The sequence below is a fragment of the Macadamia integrifolia genome, chromosome 3, assembly GCF_013358625.1.
Source record: "Macadamia integrifolia cultivar HAES 741 chromosome 3, SCU_Mint_v3, whole genome shotgun sequence".
Taxonomy (NCBI): domain Eukaryota; kingdom Viridiplantae; phylum Streptophyta; class Magnoliopsida; order Proteales; family Proteaceae; genus Macadamia; species Macadamia integrifolia.
In genome coordinates, this window is record NC_056559.1 from 31,959,332 (window position 1) to 31,977,970 (window position 18,639).

Genomic DNA, 18,639 nt, shown 5'->3' on the forward strand with positions numbered 1-18,639 from the left:
TCCCCTCCATGCTTTAGCACATATTAACACTCATTATTTATGGAATAACAAAAATAAATAATAGTGTATGCAAATTATAAGAGATAATCAAATAGACACTAGTGTCATTGGTTGAGGTAGGGCATAAGTTTTACAGGATGGCCAAACCATTCCAAAGAAGCACGAATTAGAGGGGAGGAAATCTTCCACTTATAATCCCAAGCCCAAGCCCAAGCCCAAGCCCCTTAAAGCTGGATACATAATTGGGAAGACCCCTATTCAATCTATTATGCCCTTGCTGAAGACTCACATTGCAATGGATTCAGAATCTCTCCCGTGCATGGGTGTGCTGCAGATAGACCAAAGAGATTTTTGTGTCATTCTCTATCCCTAGAGGAGACCTACTCCAATCACCTCAAAAACTACACCTATCAGGGAGAAGAAACCTTCCATCCACGTCAGAATAAAAAAGGAAATTTTTTGTTGGGGGGGCTTAAGTTCAAGGGCCTATTTGCCATTACATAGTAAATCCAACCCTAGGGGCTAAGTACAGACCCACAAAGAAATCAATAGGAGTCCAAAACCACACTTATTGGAAAGCAAAAAAATTGGTGTAAACCAAGCACGAATGCACTTAAAAAGAATTGATCAAGTCATCAATCCTCAAAGAGATACTCCACTGAACACTGTAAAACCACCGGACCAAGGCCCAAGCATACAAAATGGAGGAGTTCGAGTTGGCAAATAGATTAAATAGACTATAGAGGGACATGGGCCTATATTTGAAGAAGATCCACTGATAACTGGATCGATCCCAATACAGATTGGCCAATTACGTCCAGAGTTTTGAAGCCTTGGCAAAGAGATAAGGTGCCCGCGTGAGGCTAGGCTCGACAAACCCCAGTTGTCTCAGCTCAACCCGGTCCGAAGCGCCGATTTTCCCTCTCTTCGGGAAACCATATATTGGCCGATTCACTGTGGATTTCCCTCAGTCATTTTAGCTGCGTCTTCCGTTTATTTTCAGTTTTCCAAGAAACTGCGTTTACTAAGACGGACGGCTCTTTGGCTCTGTGTTTGTGATTGAATTACGAGGCCTTGTAGAGAACTCGACTTTCAACTCCTCTAACCAACGAGAGAAAGGAAAAACGATACTGTGAACAACGAAGTCACGGGAGCGAGATAGGACATGGCGGATCCCTTCCCTCCCAGATCTCCAACCGATATCTTCGGAGATCCGATCGATTCTCAACCTCTCTGGTTCAAGAAAGACGCATTTCTGCAAGAGAATTTCGATTCAGAGACCTACATAGCAGATCTCAGGACATTCGTTCCCTTCGATAATCTAAGATCGGAGCTCCAGTCTCACGTATCATCTCTCAAACACGAGCTCGTAGAGCTAATTAATCGTGACTATGGAGATTTCGTGAATCTAAGCACCAAGCTCGTCGATGTCGATGGCGCAATTATGCGGATGAGGGCTCCTCTGACGGAGCTACGCGAGAAGATCTCGCAGTTTAGGACGAGTGTCGAGTCTTCCCTTGCTTCCTTGCAGAATGGATTGCGTCAGAGAGCGGAGGCGTCGGCTGCTAGAGAGATCTTGGAGCTTCTCCTTGATACATTTCATGTTGTGTCTAAGGTGACCTTTTTCTGTTTCACATTTCCCTCTGTTTTTTTTCCTCCACACCCTAAGAAGTTGAAAGTCCTCTATACTGAAGTCCTTTCAGATATCCATCTGACAAATATCAACTTTCTGTTACTACGGGCTTTGATTTGTAATCTCATACCGAGCTCGATTGTTGAAAACCTGAAGCTTTTACCGGCTTCAACTTTTGAGCTTCGCGGTTAAACTATTAAGGCGTTTCTGTGCAGGTTGAGAAACTTATAAAGGAGTTGCCTACTGATTTGTCAAATGGCGAATTAACGTCCACGGACAAAGGTTCTCTCTCCAATGGATATGCCGTGAATGGAACAAATCTAAGAGAGACTCAAAGCATCCTGCTGGAGAGAATCGCCAGTGAGATGAACCGACTAAAGTTCTACATGGCTCATGCACAGGTTGTTTTTGCTCGCACACACTGAAATGTAGTCTTTCTTCTTACTGTAGCCCTTGAATCTAATTCCCTTTATACTTTATATAGACAGTTTTAAACAAACTGATTCATGGAAATGTATAGAAACATTTTCATGGAGGGCTTTGCTTATGGACAGCATTCAGGCTTGAGTAAAACACTTGCTTGATAGATCCTCAAACCCTGCCGTAAACTTAAACCGAAGAATCAAGTCCCATTTTCTTGTGGTAGCTCGACCATGCTGGAGCTCCACATGTTATGAATTATAGAGATGGATACTCTTACAGGGGAATTGTTTCATAAAGCTGTCTGGCAGGGCTGTTGAATCTACATCTACATAGATTTAACATTTTCCTAATTTTCTCTTCTTTGCACTGAAGTAGATTGATAGCTTTCAGAACAATTTACCCCCCATTGAAACATTATTCATATTTAATAAGGTGCTAATTGACTGAAAAGAGCGAGGAAATGTGCCATAAGTAATAAACCTAAAACAGAATTCTTTTTAATTTTCGGAGAATAAACTCAGAAGTCATACCCATACTTCACTGCTAGAGAGCTATGGCTGTTTTCATGATCCCAGCTCCAAAAATCAGCAAGTACCAATTTGCAGTATAACTAAAGGACATCAATTGTAAGAACAGCCACAATATCATCTTAATTTACTGGAACCATTATCAGTACACCATCTACTTTTTCTGGTTGTTCCCCTTGCCTTTATATAGGCTACACTGACTGTAGATTTAGTATTTCTTAATTACGTTAAGCCTTGCTAGAAGAAATAGAAAGGAGAACTCAAAGAATACCTAGACCCATCTAAGTTAATGAAAACCAATGCCAATTATGAATCTCCCTTTGAAATTTTCAACTTAAGAGTTAAGCCTCATACTTATCAAATTTTGACTGCAATTATAGACCTAGCAACTTTAAGAGAAATTCCACCATAACTGACATTATGTTGATAAATTGGTGGTGAATTTTACTAAGTTTTAGAATTGCAAAATCTTGGTCTCATTTGATGGGTTACCTTAAGTTTTTAGTGGCAATAAAATCACTTCAGACAAGTTTTGAGATCTGAAAAATTGCAACAAAAAGGTGACTGATACGCCATATCAACTACAACTCAAAGGAAAATTGCATGTTACAAACATTCATGCACAACCTCCATTAATTGAATGTATGCATACAAAGAAGAGTTACCATTCTTTGAAGCTTGAGATGTGCTCACATCAGTCCCCTTGGGTTGAAAAAACTTGACCACAAGTTTCGACGAAGTGCAAACAGAAAAAAGTCACTGGAATTGTCCACCGTGAGATGTCTTAAATTTCTTAAGACTTATATACAGCAGTGAAATTGGCACCATTAATATTAATGAAGCTCTAATTATCAAGAAATTGAGTCATAGAGTTACAAATATCGATGACTCGAGGCATATAGTGTGCTTTCACTATATTTTGAACCTGACTCATAAGCTCATTAGAAAATTCTTTGAGCTGCCTTTTAAACAATATTAAGATCATAATCCTCAGTCTTTTATAAGAAACAACTTCCTCGACCAACCTGTCTTTCATTCAGCACCATCTTTATCGCTCGATTAAACGAAAAAACAAAATCTTCCTTATAACAGCAACGACCAGTGGAGTCTTCTAGAAGTTCCTTAAACTTTTGGTTATAAAATTCTTCTTATGCCTATAACTTATCAAAACTTTATTGTTTCAGAAGGAAAAGCAAATAACATCATCTCAATAAATCATATACTTATTTGGCTGTCCCATGTATATACAGAGGTTTAATTCCTTGAGATTTAGTAATTTTCTACTTATGCTGTCAATATGTTATGATTAATTAAGGAAAAAAAAAAAACTAGAAGATAGATTTTTGGGAGTAAGGGATTCGACTCCAAATGCAAATTTAGCACCTTGTGTATGGTTCTCAAGTAAAGGAACTTTGGAATGTAACTAGACTAAACTCCTAATTTAAGTTCCCAAAATGGTAATCTTGCACAATTTTCCAAAACATTTTGTAATTGCAATATGTTGCTGTTGTAGGACAGGTAACTTCATAGCTTTCAAATGGCATGAAAATCCAACTAAATTGACAGATTTTGGACCTTCGGAAAACGGCCCCACTGAGGAAGGGATACTATGACTCAGAAAAGAAAGATTTTTTTTTTCACATTCAAATGCACTCATGCAAGATATCCATTCAGTTGAACATGGACATCCTGAAGATACATAACTGTTTGGACCTTGAGGTGCTCCAACAATATAAGATGATGCAGGAGGAACTTTGAACTATTTTGTTGAGTGAAATCTTGATATAGTATGCTACCTTTAGTGTTTGGCGACACATTCACCATGTGTCCCATTGTGAATGCCTTATTTGGAATGCAAGAGATTAGATGGACTAAAGAGTTGGCCAACTTTGCCCTTGCATTGAGCAGTGTTCTCTCGTGAAATTCTTCTTTAAATCTTTTTGACTTCTTTGCTAAGCAAACCAAACTCATATATTTCTGAGAGTGTTTCCGCGGATCAGTTCCTATGAGGGTTTATGTGATTTGATAATAATACAAACTGGAAGTGGTATATCTAATCTAGGTGGAATTTTTAGAGTGGATGTGATTTAAGGATTGATAGAAAATTATGTCTAGGGTATTGTAAATTAAACCAGCTTGGGGTGTCCGAAGGAAGCAGTCAAGATCCACTCGTCCACTATGTTGGTTCACACTTTTAGATGAGTTCTTGTCATATTATAGTAGAATTAAGTTTGCTGAGTACCAAAATTGAGAACAGACGACTTGTGGATACTGGAAAGATTATTTGAAGAGGATGCAGCTTTTCTGAGCCGAGGTCTCCCCAACCTGGTGGGATCAATTCTGTAACCTCAGTAACATATCATAGATTGGAAAGGGGGGGGGATGGTTGAACATCGTTTTTAAGGCGGTAAGGCGACAGAGACGTTTGAGGGTCTTTCGGAGCGCCTTAGCGATAAGGCGGACATAAAGCGTCTCCTTATTGACTAAAGCGTTACTGTGTAATTTTTTTATAAAACCAATCGATTTGGCTCAAATCCTAGTTGAATCCTATTACTCATATGTTAAATAAATATTAAAAGTTCAAATTCATACCAATGTAAGATATTCATCAAGAAAACAAATCAATAAAGTGAATAAACTAAGTTCATCTTCATCAATCATCAATCATCAATCATCAATCATCAATCATCAATCATCATATTAACATATAATATAAATACATAATTATGAAACAAAATTATAAATATAAAGAAAAGAAATAAAAAATACAAGTATTTATTATACTTACCTCTGTGATGCCAAAATGAGTGCCTAAGCCCTAAGGTCATCCACTATATTTCTACTCCTGTCAAAGAAGTAGTCGCTTGGATCAGTGGTTCTTCCTTGTTCCTTGATTCCTTCTCAAAGTCCTTTCTTAAAACCCTTGACAAAATCCAAACCCTGTTTGTGAATCGTGTTTTTGTTTTGTTTGTTTTGGTTATTTTTGGTGGAGTAAAGCTGATCCTGCACATCTCAAGTGTTAACAAAACCATACACCTACCAATAAAAAATCTATATTTGGAATCTTCATCAAGTAATTTTAAAATGTGTTTAAAAAAAAAAAAACCCATAAGGCGCCACTTCACATAAGGCGGAGCACTGCCTTACCATATCTAGACCGCATCAGCGCCAAGGCGCTAGTAAGGCGACGACTTAGCAGCGCCTTAAAAACTATGTGGTTGAATGAAAATAGTAATACGTCAATATTACAGGGTAATAACTTACATACTCAAGCTTGTGTAATTTATCTATTTAGCATTTTCTTATTTTTCTGGCATGCTTTTGGATTGTGTTCTTTATCCATTTTCTTGCTCATTAGGAAGGTGCATCTATTCAGTAGCTGTCAAAAAAAAAAAAAAATGTTTCTGAGATGCCTTTTGAAACTTATGCTTTTAATTCTTATTTCTCTTTATTTCGTGGCAGTACAGAACCTTCCCTTCATTGAGAATATGGAGAAGAGGATTAAGAGTGCAAGCTCATTATTAGATGCCAGCTTGGGGCGTTGTTTTGTAGATGCACTGGAAAATCGAGATTCAAATGCAATTTACAATTGCTTGCGTGCATATGCGGCAATTGATAACACCAATGGTGCGGAAGAAATTTTTGGCACGACTATTGTTTCTCCACTGATTCAGAAAGTTATTCCCCATAGCTCTTCAGAGGCTGTGGTTGGGTCAATGGGCGGTGAGCTTGAGGAAGATTATCAACAAATAATGCAATATATTGATAAGGAATGCAAATTTTTGTTGGAAATTTCATCCTCAGGTATAGCTACTTGACTCTGGCGTTTTGATATATTAATTAGGGTTTTCAATATATAATGGTTCTGATGTGGTTGTCTGATGTTCAGCAAATTCGGGTCTTCATGTTTTTGACTTCTTGGCAAATTCAATTCTTAAGGAGGTACTTTTATCTATTCAAAAGGGAAAACCAGGGGCATTCTCTCCTGGAAGACCAACAGAGTTCCTGAGAAATTACAAATCAAGCCTGGCTTTCCTGACTTATCTTGAAGGTAAAAAACATTTTGCATTTTGTCTTAACTTTGCTCCTCTAAAATCTTCTGTAGCTGCTATGGGTAACCTTTTCTGTGTGGGGATGACAATGGACCCTGCCCCCTCCCTTCCCTTATTCCTGTTTCTTGAGAAGGGGGGGGGGGGTAGGGTAAGAGTTGTCAAAATTCAACCATATGCTCTTATCAGAAATCAGGTATCGTTCCCATTGTCTAACATTGTCTAAGCTCTTGACATATAGGACCAGGTAGGTTGGCTAGGTTTATTTCTTTCATGTTAGAGAAATCTTAAACTGTATGAAACCTGTCTTCTGACCATCCCTATTTTGTGAAAGCAAGGCCTTACACAAGTTTGAGTGATGAGTTGGCTTATATCAGGATGTCAATATCCAGAGTCTCATGTTATTTATTGTGATTGTAACTTCCCATTGTCATGCAAGGTTACTGTCCCTCCAGATCTGCAATTGCAAAATTTCGAATGGAGGCCATCTATATTGATTTCATGAAACAATGGAATATTGGGGTTTACTTCTCCTTGAGGTACTTAATACAATTCAGGGATAATAAAATATCAATATAATCAGAGTTTACATTTTAAAGTATTATGATTTGGACAACAAATATCAGTTCAATTACGTCAGGTTTCAGGAGATAGCTGGGGCTTTGGATTCTGCACTTACGGTGACTTCTCTTACCCCAGTCTCTAATGAAGGGAATCCTCAGGAGTTAACATTAAAACAAAGTGTTACCCTCTTGGAGAGCTTGAGATCTTGCTGGAGAGAAGATGTTCTTGTTCTTCCCTGCTCTGACAAGTTTCTTCGTTTATCTTTGCAGCTCCTATCAAGGTCAGGTTGCTTTGACAATTAGTTTGAATTCTTTATGTATGCTTTACCATGCTACTGGAACATCATCACCTAATGCATTTTTCTGTAACGTATGATAGGTATTCAACTTGGTTGTCTTTGGGGTTGGCTGCTCGAAAAGCGGGTAATGCAGGGTCCAATCCTGGGTCTGAATGGGCTATTTCTGCAATCCCTGAAGACTTCATTTTTGTATGCTCTATTTCCTTGTTTTTTACCCCTGCCCTCCTGAGTTTAAGTTGCCAAGTTTAATCAGTTTGTGTTATAATGGTTATTGATTACTCTTAGTGAGATTTTTTTTTTCGGTAAATCTTAGTGAGATTATAACCCAGAAAATAAACTGTTGTAGGTTGTGTTTCAACTTTGAATAGGTGATTAGTTGCATGAGGGACATATTTTGGGTGTAGGAAATCACTGGAAGAGAATCAATCCTAGGTGGACAGAAATTGTCAAAACTATGTTGAAATATTGGACTTTCTTCCATTGGTGCCCATTATAATTTTCATGGAAGATCAAATTTTCAGTGTTTAAAACAACGAAGTAGAAGAAATCACTGCCTTTGAGTTGGTGGTGGATAAAACTTGAAGAGCTTGTCTTTGCGTAAAATGACCCCATCATCTGAGATGGATTTGATCCTTGGTGGGCTAGTTATAGTTCCTGAATATTTTTTTGTTTGGTAGGTTTCCTGAATATTTTTCATGTACATAATAATTGTGACCATTGCTTTATGTCTGGCTTAAATCTCCTAATTGCCACTCTAGAGGAATTTGCAGCCTTCATATGAGAACTTAATGGGTTTATTTTTAAAAGTATGCCCTACCTTGTGATATTTTTTTTCCTAGACATTGACCTCCTTGATTTATGATCTTGACATTATGTTTGAAGTGTGATATATTTCTATGAAATAATTTATCTTTTTGTTGCGACAATTATACATGGTCTTCTACTTGCTAATGTATGGATATTAAAAAAGGGGTAAAGGCTGCTGGCGTGCCTAGCCTGTCTCTGCCTCTCTCCCCCCTGCCCTCTCTTGTCCCCCCTCCCATGTGCCTGCCACCCGCTAGCTTTCCTGAAGCGGGAGGCATGCCTATCCCTTCTCCTTGAAAAAGATACCTGCTTATCCTCAAAGACAGAGTAAGAAAAGGGCTCCCCTTTCTGTTCTCGACAGGGCTCTACACAAGAGGTATAAAGTGGTAGTTACAAGAAAAGTTCTGTATTATGGACTGATCCTTGGACAGCTGAATCCTTTGAGTTCCTTTGAAGTAGAAGCTCATATATATATATATATATACATATTCCCCCCCTTTTCCAAATAGTGTTTCTCGTGTCTGTGGACCTATTCGTCAGTCAGTGATTCAGCTAGTGTTGTGGTGTATTCGGTTGCTAGAACCTTAAAAGGACAACAAAAAAGAAAAAAGAAAAAAAAAAAAATGGGAATGTGGTCAACATGCTAGAAACAAATTAATTTATGGAAGAGAATTTTGAAAAGGGCAATCAATCTCAATTTCATGCATATTCTGATTATCTGTTCGCCTTTTTTTTGGGGGGGGGTGGGGAATGTTCCTCAAACTTACCTGTATATATTACTTGATCTCATTTACCACAAAAATTACTAGATCTTATTGATGCTGCTGGCATATTTATGGAAATTGTTTGATTTGCAGGTACTGCATGATATTGATTATCTAGTGGATGAGCTTAGCAATGATTTTCTTGACCATGTACTTCAGCTTTTAGCTTCATGCTCCATGGAAGTACTTGATCTAGTAAAGCAGAGCATTTTGCAGTGGGGGAAATCTTTGAAAGATTTATTACCATTAATAATGAATTCCATGATAGAGGCACTTGTCGAGAAATCAGTTGAGGTAAGCTTTGAGTTTCATCAATAAATCTACTGTGTTTATGCAAGGTGCGCATTTAAATTCTTCTAGTTATGTACTGTATATCGATGGCTTGTATCTTAATCCATCTCTCTTGGGAGAAAAAAAATCTAGGATTTGAGGCAGCTGAAGGGAATAACTGCAACATATAGGATGACGAATAAACCTCTTCCCGTAAGGCATTCACCCTATGTCTCTGGGGTCCTGCGTCCTTTGAAGGTATTTGGTTTTCCTTTTTCTTCGTGAAAATCCATTGTTCTGCTTTGGTCATATTTGTTTCTTGTTTTGGGAGGTAGATACCTGTGACCATTAATGAATATCTTATTGTAGGGTTGGCAGTGAGTATCTGCTTACCCTTTTACCCACCTTATGGGGTAAATTTCAAGTGGAATCAGCTACTGTTATGCATTCCTGAAGAAATCCATATCATATATCTGCTTGGGATTTGTCATTTCAGATCCTCTATATATGTTCTGATACTACTGTTATAGCATGATGCTCTCTATACACATCGGTTCATTGTGCAAATGATATCAAATTATTATTAAAAAAATCTCCTCTACATGCAGTCTTTCCTTGATGGAGAGAGAGCCACCACATATCTGACAAAAGAAGCAAGAAAAAAACTGCTTCTAGGTGCTGCAACAGAAATTACTGGTCGATACCATGAATTGGCTACTGATCTTGTCACTGTGGTTAGTATTCAAAGTCCAGTATTCTGCTTAGTACATTTGAATTTGATCTATACTTTGGAATGCTTCATGTGTTGATGTTTGAATTGTTAATTAGGCGAGGAAAACAGAGACGTCATTGCAGAGAATACGACAGGGTGCACAGAGACGAGCAGGGGCAAGCTCTGATGTCTCAGATCAGAACGTTTCGGACACAGACAAAATCTGTATGCAGTTATTCCTTGATGTTCAGGTATGTGTTCTTTGAATGTGCCTGTGGTGGACCTTTTTTCCTTCTTGATGTTCAGTTATGAGTTCTTACTGCATAGCTCTGATAATATTTTTTTAACAGGAATATGGGCGCAACCTTGCTGCTATTGGTGTTGCCGCAGCTGACATTCCGACATACCGTTCCTTGTGGCAGTGTGTTGCCCCTTTGGACAGACAAACAACAATCAAGTTCTAATGTGGAATTCAGGCAACAAACCATCGCACACCATCGTCGTAGCTTAAAATTTTTTCACATATATATTTTCCTTTCACAAGATCTTGTAGCTTCCATTGATTTCCATTGTGAATATCCCAGTGGTTTTTAATTGATTTATTTTTTTTTTCTCTGCATTCTTCCTCATCAATTCAGCAACAATGATATTACTTGTACCAGGCTTGAGCCCTTATGCTCCTTGCTGTTGGCTTGGTGTGGCAATTGATCTTGGATCTGAGTCTCTATTCCCCACCTCCTTCAACTTACTGGAGGAACAGAGTGATATAACTACCTGTTCACGGAAATGGAGCATTGGAGCTCCAGCTAAGCTGCAAATGGCAGAAAATAGGCCTACAGTGCCAAGTTTGGTTGCTGACAGTAGGCCCCAATGTAACTCATTATGAAAGAGATACCCTATGTTTCCAATACATATTAAAGCAGTGGTTTGCATAACTTTGTGTTGTCTTCGTTCTCTTTTTACTTATGGATCAAGGTTTTCTTTATTAAGAGTGAAGAGAGAATCTCTTTACCAATGTGACGATATTATTGGACTATCAATTTATCGTTAACTCTTGCCCCATATCGTTCTCGGTTGAAAACACTTTTTCCAATATAAGAATAGAGATTCTCTCTTTCACTGTTGATGGAAAGGAAACCGAGTGGATTAACTATAATCTTGCACCTTTTGGTGTCGAACTCCAACCCCGACGGTGATTATGCTCAAATACAAATTGATTGATTGAACGAAGACTGAATATATCAAGGTTCAAATATCGTCAGGATCAGCCTGTTGTCAAAACCTTAAACCGAACGATTTGGACAGACTGAAACCGATCAATAACACTTCTTGATCGGGTTGGCTTCAGTTTAGAGTATTATAGAACTGGCTGAAGTCCCTAAATAATTCTGTATATATACATTATAAATTGACCTCTAACCAATAAGAGGAAATCAAAATAAATCCTATTGTAACGGATATTTTCTTATCGGTTTGACCTCAGATTCACCCATACTCACCCCGAAATCAAATTGAACCGACCGATTGACATTCCTAGTATCTGATGCTTTCGATTCAGCCGGAAGCGTCCGATTTGGAATCGCTGATTCGGGAAGCTTCAACAATTGAACATAGCCTGCTTGAAAGCCAGGTAGCTAATGTGAGAGTGTCCCGCTCTCGAATCTCGGATTCTCGGGCAAATATGCGGTGAAGAAAACGAGGGAAGAGCAGTTTGCAGACTCGGAAAGAATCTCGACTGGAGAGTTTAGTAAAATGGCGGTAATCGCTTAAACACTGCAAGTCCGATTCTGTCTTCACAACCATGTTTGGAACTCCGGCGTCTTCGCCGGCGTTTGGCACTCCTTCGACGCCTTCGTTTGCTCCGGCTTTCGGCGGTTCCCCATCCCCCCCTCTGTTCTCTACTCCTTTTTCTCAGCAGCCACAGACGCAACAGCAGCAACAACAACAACAACAACAACAATCGCCATTGTTTCAGCAACCGAGCACTGGTTTTGGCTTTCAGTCTCCTTTCTCGGTACCTCAATCCACTCCGTTTCCCCAATCGACTCCCTTTTCCCTTTCCAATGCTCAATTGACTACTCAAATGGCGCCTGTCGCCCCTCTCCCTTTCTCCCTCGCTGATCGTGACATACAGGTAGTGTTCTAAGTTGTAACTCCTAAGATGAAACCCTAACCCCTCTTGTCTCTTATTTTACGTGTAAATGCAGTATTTTTAGAATTAATGTGACAAAAACCCTCTCTTTCACTTCTTCTCTGTCCGATAGGCGATCGTTGATGCCTACAAAGAGGAGCCTGGAAACCCTAAGCACGCTTTCAAGGTTTGTTCTGCATTTTCTATTTTAAAATTTTTGACTAAGGGTTTCCCGCCGCATTCCATGGTTGGGGTTTATGAGAAAATTGTTTTGTTCTGCAGCATTTGTTGTTCAGTGTGACTGATCCGTCTGCTAGAACCAAGCCTGCTGGCATATCAGACGTGAGTTCTCTTCTTGAAGTCCCGGCGATAGATTCTGACGTAGCTTGGTGTAAAACGATATATATGTAGGTTTGTTGATTTTGGAGGATAGGTTTGTTTTGCCAGATAATGTGGGCGGAGGCTATGAGGAAGCTGGAAGGTATGGAGAGTGTTGATCGAGAAAGACTTTGGCCTCAACTTGTGCAGGGCTTCAAAGATCTTTCACAGCGGCTTAAGGTAGTCACTTTCTCTGGTCTGAGGAAACAAGATGATGCTTTTCTCTGTCAATTTTATCAACTCTCAAAGGTTCTTTGGTTCATTTGAAATTTTCGTTGAAATTTGTTAGTGTCTTGTGTAAACACTATTTATTATTTGGTACTTCCCCTGGTTTTCTTATCCCGAGAACGGCATTGTGAATGGTTTGCTGGTTTCTTTTCGCTGGTGGATAGTACAATATCACATGCATCTGTCCTGTTGGCTGTTCCATGGCTTTTCCAACTAACAATGACCATGGTTGGAGGAATCGGATTGGGATTGGATACCGGATCACCCTCAGCAGATTCCAATTCCGATCCAGCTGGAATTGGCTGGAATCAGCCTTTGTCCTAAAAAATTACAGTGTGAATAAGCTGGAATTGCGATTGGTCTGGACCAATGCTGATCTGAATCAGCCAATTTGATCAATCTGATTCCGATACCAGTTCCTCAAATTGTGATGACAACTTGTTCAATGCGTTCCCCTCCCCCCCACCCCCCCGCCAACCAACAAATTTCTAAATGGTCAATAAATTTGTACCTATATGTTTATAAAAACTTATTAAAGAGATGTACTCCTTAAATGGGATCTTCTCATCAAGATTTATCTAATATTAGGTTTTGAGAAGATTAATCAGTTATGTTCGCATTTCATTAGGCAAAGGGAGGTCTAGTAATTTACATACTTGTATCTTTTTCACCACTTATCACCTTCTGTCATGAAGATTGGCACCCAACTCCTAAATCGTTGAATTTCATTGTTAGCATTTATCATTCGTGATTAATTTGCCTTCAAGTATGGATATCGTTTGGATATGATATTGTAGTAAACTCAACTGAGCCTTATCATAACAAGCAGGTTTGTTTACACATCCTGTTTTTTCCTTTAACTGTATTCAGTGCTATATTTGCTGGTAATTCTAACCCAGTGCATGTCTTTACTCACTATCTCAAAAGTCATTTTAGCCCTGACCGTTGTTCTTTTAGCTCCTCCAGATTGGACCATATACCTCCTTCCTGGTGCATTCAGAGATCAGAGTTACCTTTGCCACCTCCCTTTGGAACTGGGGAAATGAAAAAAACAAAACAAGAGACAGATGCCTAATCCTAGCAAATGCCAAAGTTTGACAATGGTTACAAAATGATAGTAGTAGGCACCACATGTTGAGGACATGGCCTTAGTAGGGGTGCAACAGGGTCGGGTTGGGCTGGGTTTCTTAAAACCCTAGCCCAACACTGAGTCCCCTTAACTAGGCCCAAACCCTCCCTTACCTTGACTTAGGGCCGCAAAACTTCAACTCTGGCCCTACCCTTCAAGGTTCAGCCCGACCCTTACCAGCCTTGATTGGCCCTGATTTTTCAGGGTTGAGCCGGGATGACCCTGACCCTGACCCTGAAAAATATGAAATAACTTAAAAGTAAAAAATTTTCATAATAAATATAAGATAAAAAATACAAAGTTACAAATTACTTGCCATGATTATGTGTTGTAATTTACCTCAAAGGGCCTTCTTCAACAAATTGGAACACAAAACAGTAGAAATAGTTGCCTAATGAATGAATGAGAGAGAGTTCTTCAACAAATTGCAACACAAAACACTAGAAATAGTCGCCTAATGAATGAGAGAGAGAATTACTGATGAATGTGATTACTCAAACGCGGCAGAGATGCAGAGAGCCAGAGAACTGCGGCAGAGACGCAAAGAATTTCTGTGATTCCTCATAGACACAAGAGCAAGATATCTTTTTTTTTTCTCAGTAAAAAAAAGCAAGAGATATCTTTTTTTTTTTGGGTAAAAAAAGCAAGAGAGATCGGTGAGAAGATAAATTAAGAGTTTTGAGGTGTCAATGACTCAGTGTCAAACAATATATAAAATTAGGTTAAATTCAGTGTTAACATCAGGGTCACAACTAGGGTCAACATCAGGGTAAAAAATCAGGGCCGGGTTCAGGGCGGGCTTGGTGGGCCAAGGACATCAACCCTTACCCGCCTTGACCCTGACTTAGGGTCAGAAATTTCAGGGTCGGGCTGGCCCTCAGGGCCAAAAATTTTGGGTCGGTACTTGTTCAGGATCAGGGCAGGCCAAGGGCGAGTTCGGGCTTTCAAGGCCAAACTTGCACCCCTAGGCCTTCGTAACTGCCATTTAGTGCATTTATATGCCTATGTCATATCAAGTTGATCTGACAGTGAACTTCTTTATCTTGTTTGTGTGTTTTTTAACCTGTGGAGGAAATATTTTCGCTTGCAGTTAAAATGTGATGTTCAAGGAAAGAGTTTTTGGTGAAGGTAGAATTGTGCTGAGAAAGTATTAGTATACTTTGCTAAAGGGGAAAAAGTGACCCTAGGTGGCTTTGACATGCAGAGATTTTTAATGGCTCTTTGCTGGGAACAGAGAATTAAGATTCAGTATTGGAGGTTGGGTCATTCCTCATCGATCCAATTCAGATTGTTCCCAATTGGACAAACTAATCAAAGGATCAACCAGTGCACTGAGGGGGGGGGGGAAATGACAACCTAATATTACAATGGATCGTTTGAGTTACCAAGTATGATACATCAGATCAGTCCTGCCTAATACCTGCATGCATCAGATCTGATTGATCCATACTGAACTTTTGAACCATGGATACGAATTAGTGTTGTTTTATTTGCAAATATAATGCTGAGTTATGGTTTGAATTCCTATGGAAAAGTTTGATGAAAAATCAGCTGCTTATACTTGGTCCAAAATGGGCAGTATATTTAAATGTGTATCCTTGGCATGGGTTCAATATTGGATGATGAGTTGGATGGTCCAAGTATACTTTTTTCTTTCGAGAGGGTTAATTTGGTCCTCTGGAAGCTTGTCTATTTCATGTTTCGAAGTGCCTTACTATGATGAAATTACATTTTTTAGTCTTTTTTATTTTTTCATCATCTTTCTTCAATTGGCTGTCATATTCCATGTTTGTATGGGAGAGCTTGAGTTCAAACTTCAAACATTCATCTGTGTCTTCCTGCTTCATTTGGAAATGTTTTATGGAAAGCACATAAAGTATGAATTAAGAATTTGGGATTCCAAATTGTTGTTTAACTCTTGGCTTTCTTACATCCATAGGTCGAACACATCAAGTGTTGAGTCCGTTTCTAGTATGTATGCCAGTTCTACCATTAAGCTGTCGGTAATTTAGCTTTTGCGAGCTTAGATATTAATATACACTAATCATGCCAGATGTCAAGCTATCATCCAGGGGGTATAAAAGATGCTATGCATGCTGTTGTTGAACATACAATTGGATGTTCAATGCTTCAAAGTGCCTGAATATGATGGGAGGGTTTCTCAGGCCCTCTCCCCATCTTTCTTTACTTGGTTGTCACGTTCTTGTCTTTTCAGAATGTTCAAAGTTTGTATCAACATTCTTCTTCTTCTTCTTCTTCCTTTTTTTATTTTTTATTTTATTTTTTTATTTTTTATTTTTATCTGTGATAGTTTGAATTCATTGAATTGATTGGCATTGTAATTTTATTCAATTCAGCTTCAAGATGAGGTCATAGTTTCTGATGCCGAGAGATTGCGAATGACTCAAAGCAATGTGAAGACGGTGTGTTCTCTCTATCATGTTGTTATTTAAGCATTACACCTTCGTGTATTCTTTCTTATTTACACCTTTTTTTTTTTTGGGTGCAGCTTCAACGGCATTTTCAAGCAGATACTATTCCATGGATCCAAAGAATGAGACAGAAAGAGCAAGATCTTCAAAGGCGGCTCTTAAGGGTGGGAGGGATTTCTCTGCTTTGATTTTGAGGAACCGGACAAAAGAGATGTTCAATACGTCCTTCCTATTGCGGCCTGATTACCATCACTCTGAGATTGGCCGGTGATCAAGCGGTGAGGTGCAGCTCAATGGTTTGAAATTGGGGTGAAAAGGAAAAGAAAAAGATTGTCCCATAATTGCTGTAGCCCACTGCCTGATCACTGTCAGGTCCCTATCAGATGATGATCTGGGCAGCCTGTATTATTTCTCTGAACCATATATGCATTTTTTGCTTTCTCTAATTGTTTGAACTTTTGATGCTAAAATATTTGTGTTAATTAGGTTATGAAAATAGTGGAGGCCTTGGAGGGTAAGGGTTGTCGAATGCCTTTAATGAAATCTGAAGCTGAATTAGCTGAGAAGTTGGCTGCATTAGCTAGACAGGTTGGTTTTTCTTTTCATTTTGGTTCCTGAACCTCTAGGCCTGTAACATTGAAAATGATATTGGGAATTTGTGGAAATATTTCCAGCTAAAAGGACCAGGAGCAGAACTATCTAGGAGGGTTCACAATCTGCTTGCTATATCTCGTGTCCGCGCGAATGCAAACGGTGGTGGTTCTGTTTACCTTCCTGGTTCAACCAAAATACATGAACAGAGCCTTGCTGATATGCAGGAGGTAAGTGTTTATCTTGCAACACATGATATGTTCAGTACTCATTCATTCTGTATTGCTCATTCCTAGTTTAATTCCTTGATATCTTATTTTCCTTTTGGGACGGTGGCAGGTTTTACAACAGCAAACAGAGGCAATTGCAAGGCTCGGCAATGTGTTGAAGCGTGATGTTAGAGACATGGAAATCATCATGGCTGAGGACTCGGGAATGGCTGAAGAGGGAAGCAGGAAAAATTTCCGGATCTAACATAACACAAACTTGGCAAAGTGAAGTGGTTATGATACCGAGGAAAGTGGAAAATTTTGATGTGTGATTCGACATTTTAATTCGATAGTGGAAATGATGGCTGCTCATGTTGGCATTAGAAATCTGGCTGCTTTCAATATACTAAATGATGAGTTGCCCGACTAACCACAACTGGTTTCTGTTTGCTGGAACATCTAAATTTGCACTTCTCACCTTAATTAGTTGAGTAAATCATTGTTTCTAATTGATCCAAGAACAATGTCTTCCGTTGCTGATGCATTGCATTGACATCTGGGACGTTCCTTTATGGCAACACAGTGTGGAGTCTGTGGACATAAAGTTTGGATTTTAATGGATCATGTAATAGAATGCATCTTGTTCTAAGATTGTAAGAAGTGATTGCTTTTCTAGGATCATTTAGTACTTTATAATTATGGGATTTATTGAGGGAGGAAAATAAATCTTTTTTACTTGAAGAATCTGAATTTAATGAAACGTTACCACTTAAGAATTGGTTTCAAATTATACCTGGCTAAAGTTCAAAACACCTGCTAATCCATGCTTAGATTCTTCTATTTCAATGGGAGTCTAGAATCTTACTTCAGGGGTAGAGGAAGCAGAATTTGAAACTCGTCTGGGAGTGCGAGAAGTCTCCCAAACAGATTCTTTGGTTTTATGTCTTTCATGAGAACCGGAAACTTTGATATTAGCTCATATACAACAAAGGAAGCATCTTCAGAGAACTTGCAAGGTTTGACAAAGCTGGTGGTTGCACCACTAGGCTGTCAACTGTATTTATTCTTCAAACAGTTTTTTGGTAGTCCCAAGAAGAGTTGAACTCATGACCTCTTTATACCGTGAGGTGTTGGTCTTTTTGTTAAACAAATATACAACCAAGGGAGCATCTTCGGAGAACTTACAAAGTTTGACAAAGCTGTGTGGTTGCACCACTGGATTGTCACTTCTGGTGAGCTTATTCTTGTTAGGCCCCTATAAGAGTTGAACTCATGATTTCTTTAATGTGAGGTTTTAGTCTTTGTGAACTGATTCACCTTGAGTTTTTTCAAAGCTTTTTGTTTGAACAAGGGAAAATATTCATCCATTTGTGAGTTACCAAGATGATTTGGGTGACTTGGAGAACGTGGAAAGGCGCATGCCTCCTTAGAGATGATTATGCCATACCTCCTTTGAAGGAAGTAAATAGAAAGGAATTAAAATCAAATTAATATTAG

General features: G+C 38.9%; 2 protein-coding genes across 2 annotated transcripts; both read left to right on the forward strand.

Annotated features, from left to right (window-relative positions):
- The first annotated feature begins 872 nt into the window (after positions 1-872).
- On the forward strand, positions 873-10,979 carry LOC122074960 (conserved oligomeric Golgi complex subunit 2). The gene is made up of 12 exons (XM_042639957.1): positions 873-1,615; positions 1,849-2,034; positions 6,051-6,387; positions 6,473-6,634; positions 7,072-7,171; positions 7,273-7,476; positions 7,575-7,683; positions 9,156-9,356; positions 9,486-9,590; positions 9,941-10,066; positions 10,161-10,295; positions 10,395-10,979. Exons 1-12 carry the CDS (start codon positions 1,166-1,168, stop codon positions 10,506-10,508), a joined length of 2,229 nt encoding a protein of 742 aa, XP_042495891.1. The 5' UTR covers positions 873-1,165; the 3' UTR covers positions 10,509-10,979.
- Positions 10,980-11,661: 682 nt separating this feature from the next.
- On the forward strand, positions 11,662-17,791 carry LOC122074961 (nuclear pore complex protein NUP54). The gene is made up of 9 exons (XM_042639959.1): positions 11,662-12,178; positions 12,309-12,362; positions 12,458-12,517; positions 12,623-12,733; positions 16,268-16,333; positions 16,420-16,506; positions 16,829-16,930; positions 17,017-17,163; positions 17,273-17,791. The coding sequence occupies exons 1-9, from the start codon at positions 11,846-11,848 to the stop codon at positions 17,405-17,407; spliced, it is 1,095 nt and encodes a 364-aa protein (XP_042495893.1). The 5' UTR covers positions 11,662-11,845; the 3' UTR covers positions 17,408-17,791.
- The last annotated feature ends 848 nt before the right edge of the window (positions 17,792-18,639 follow it).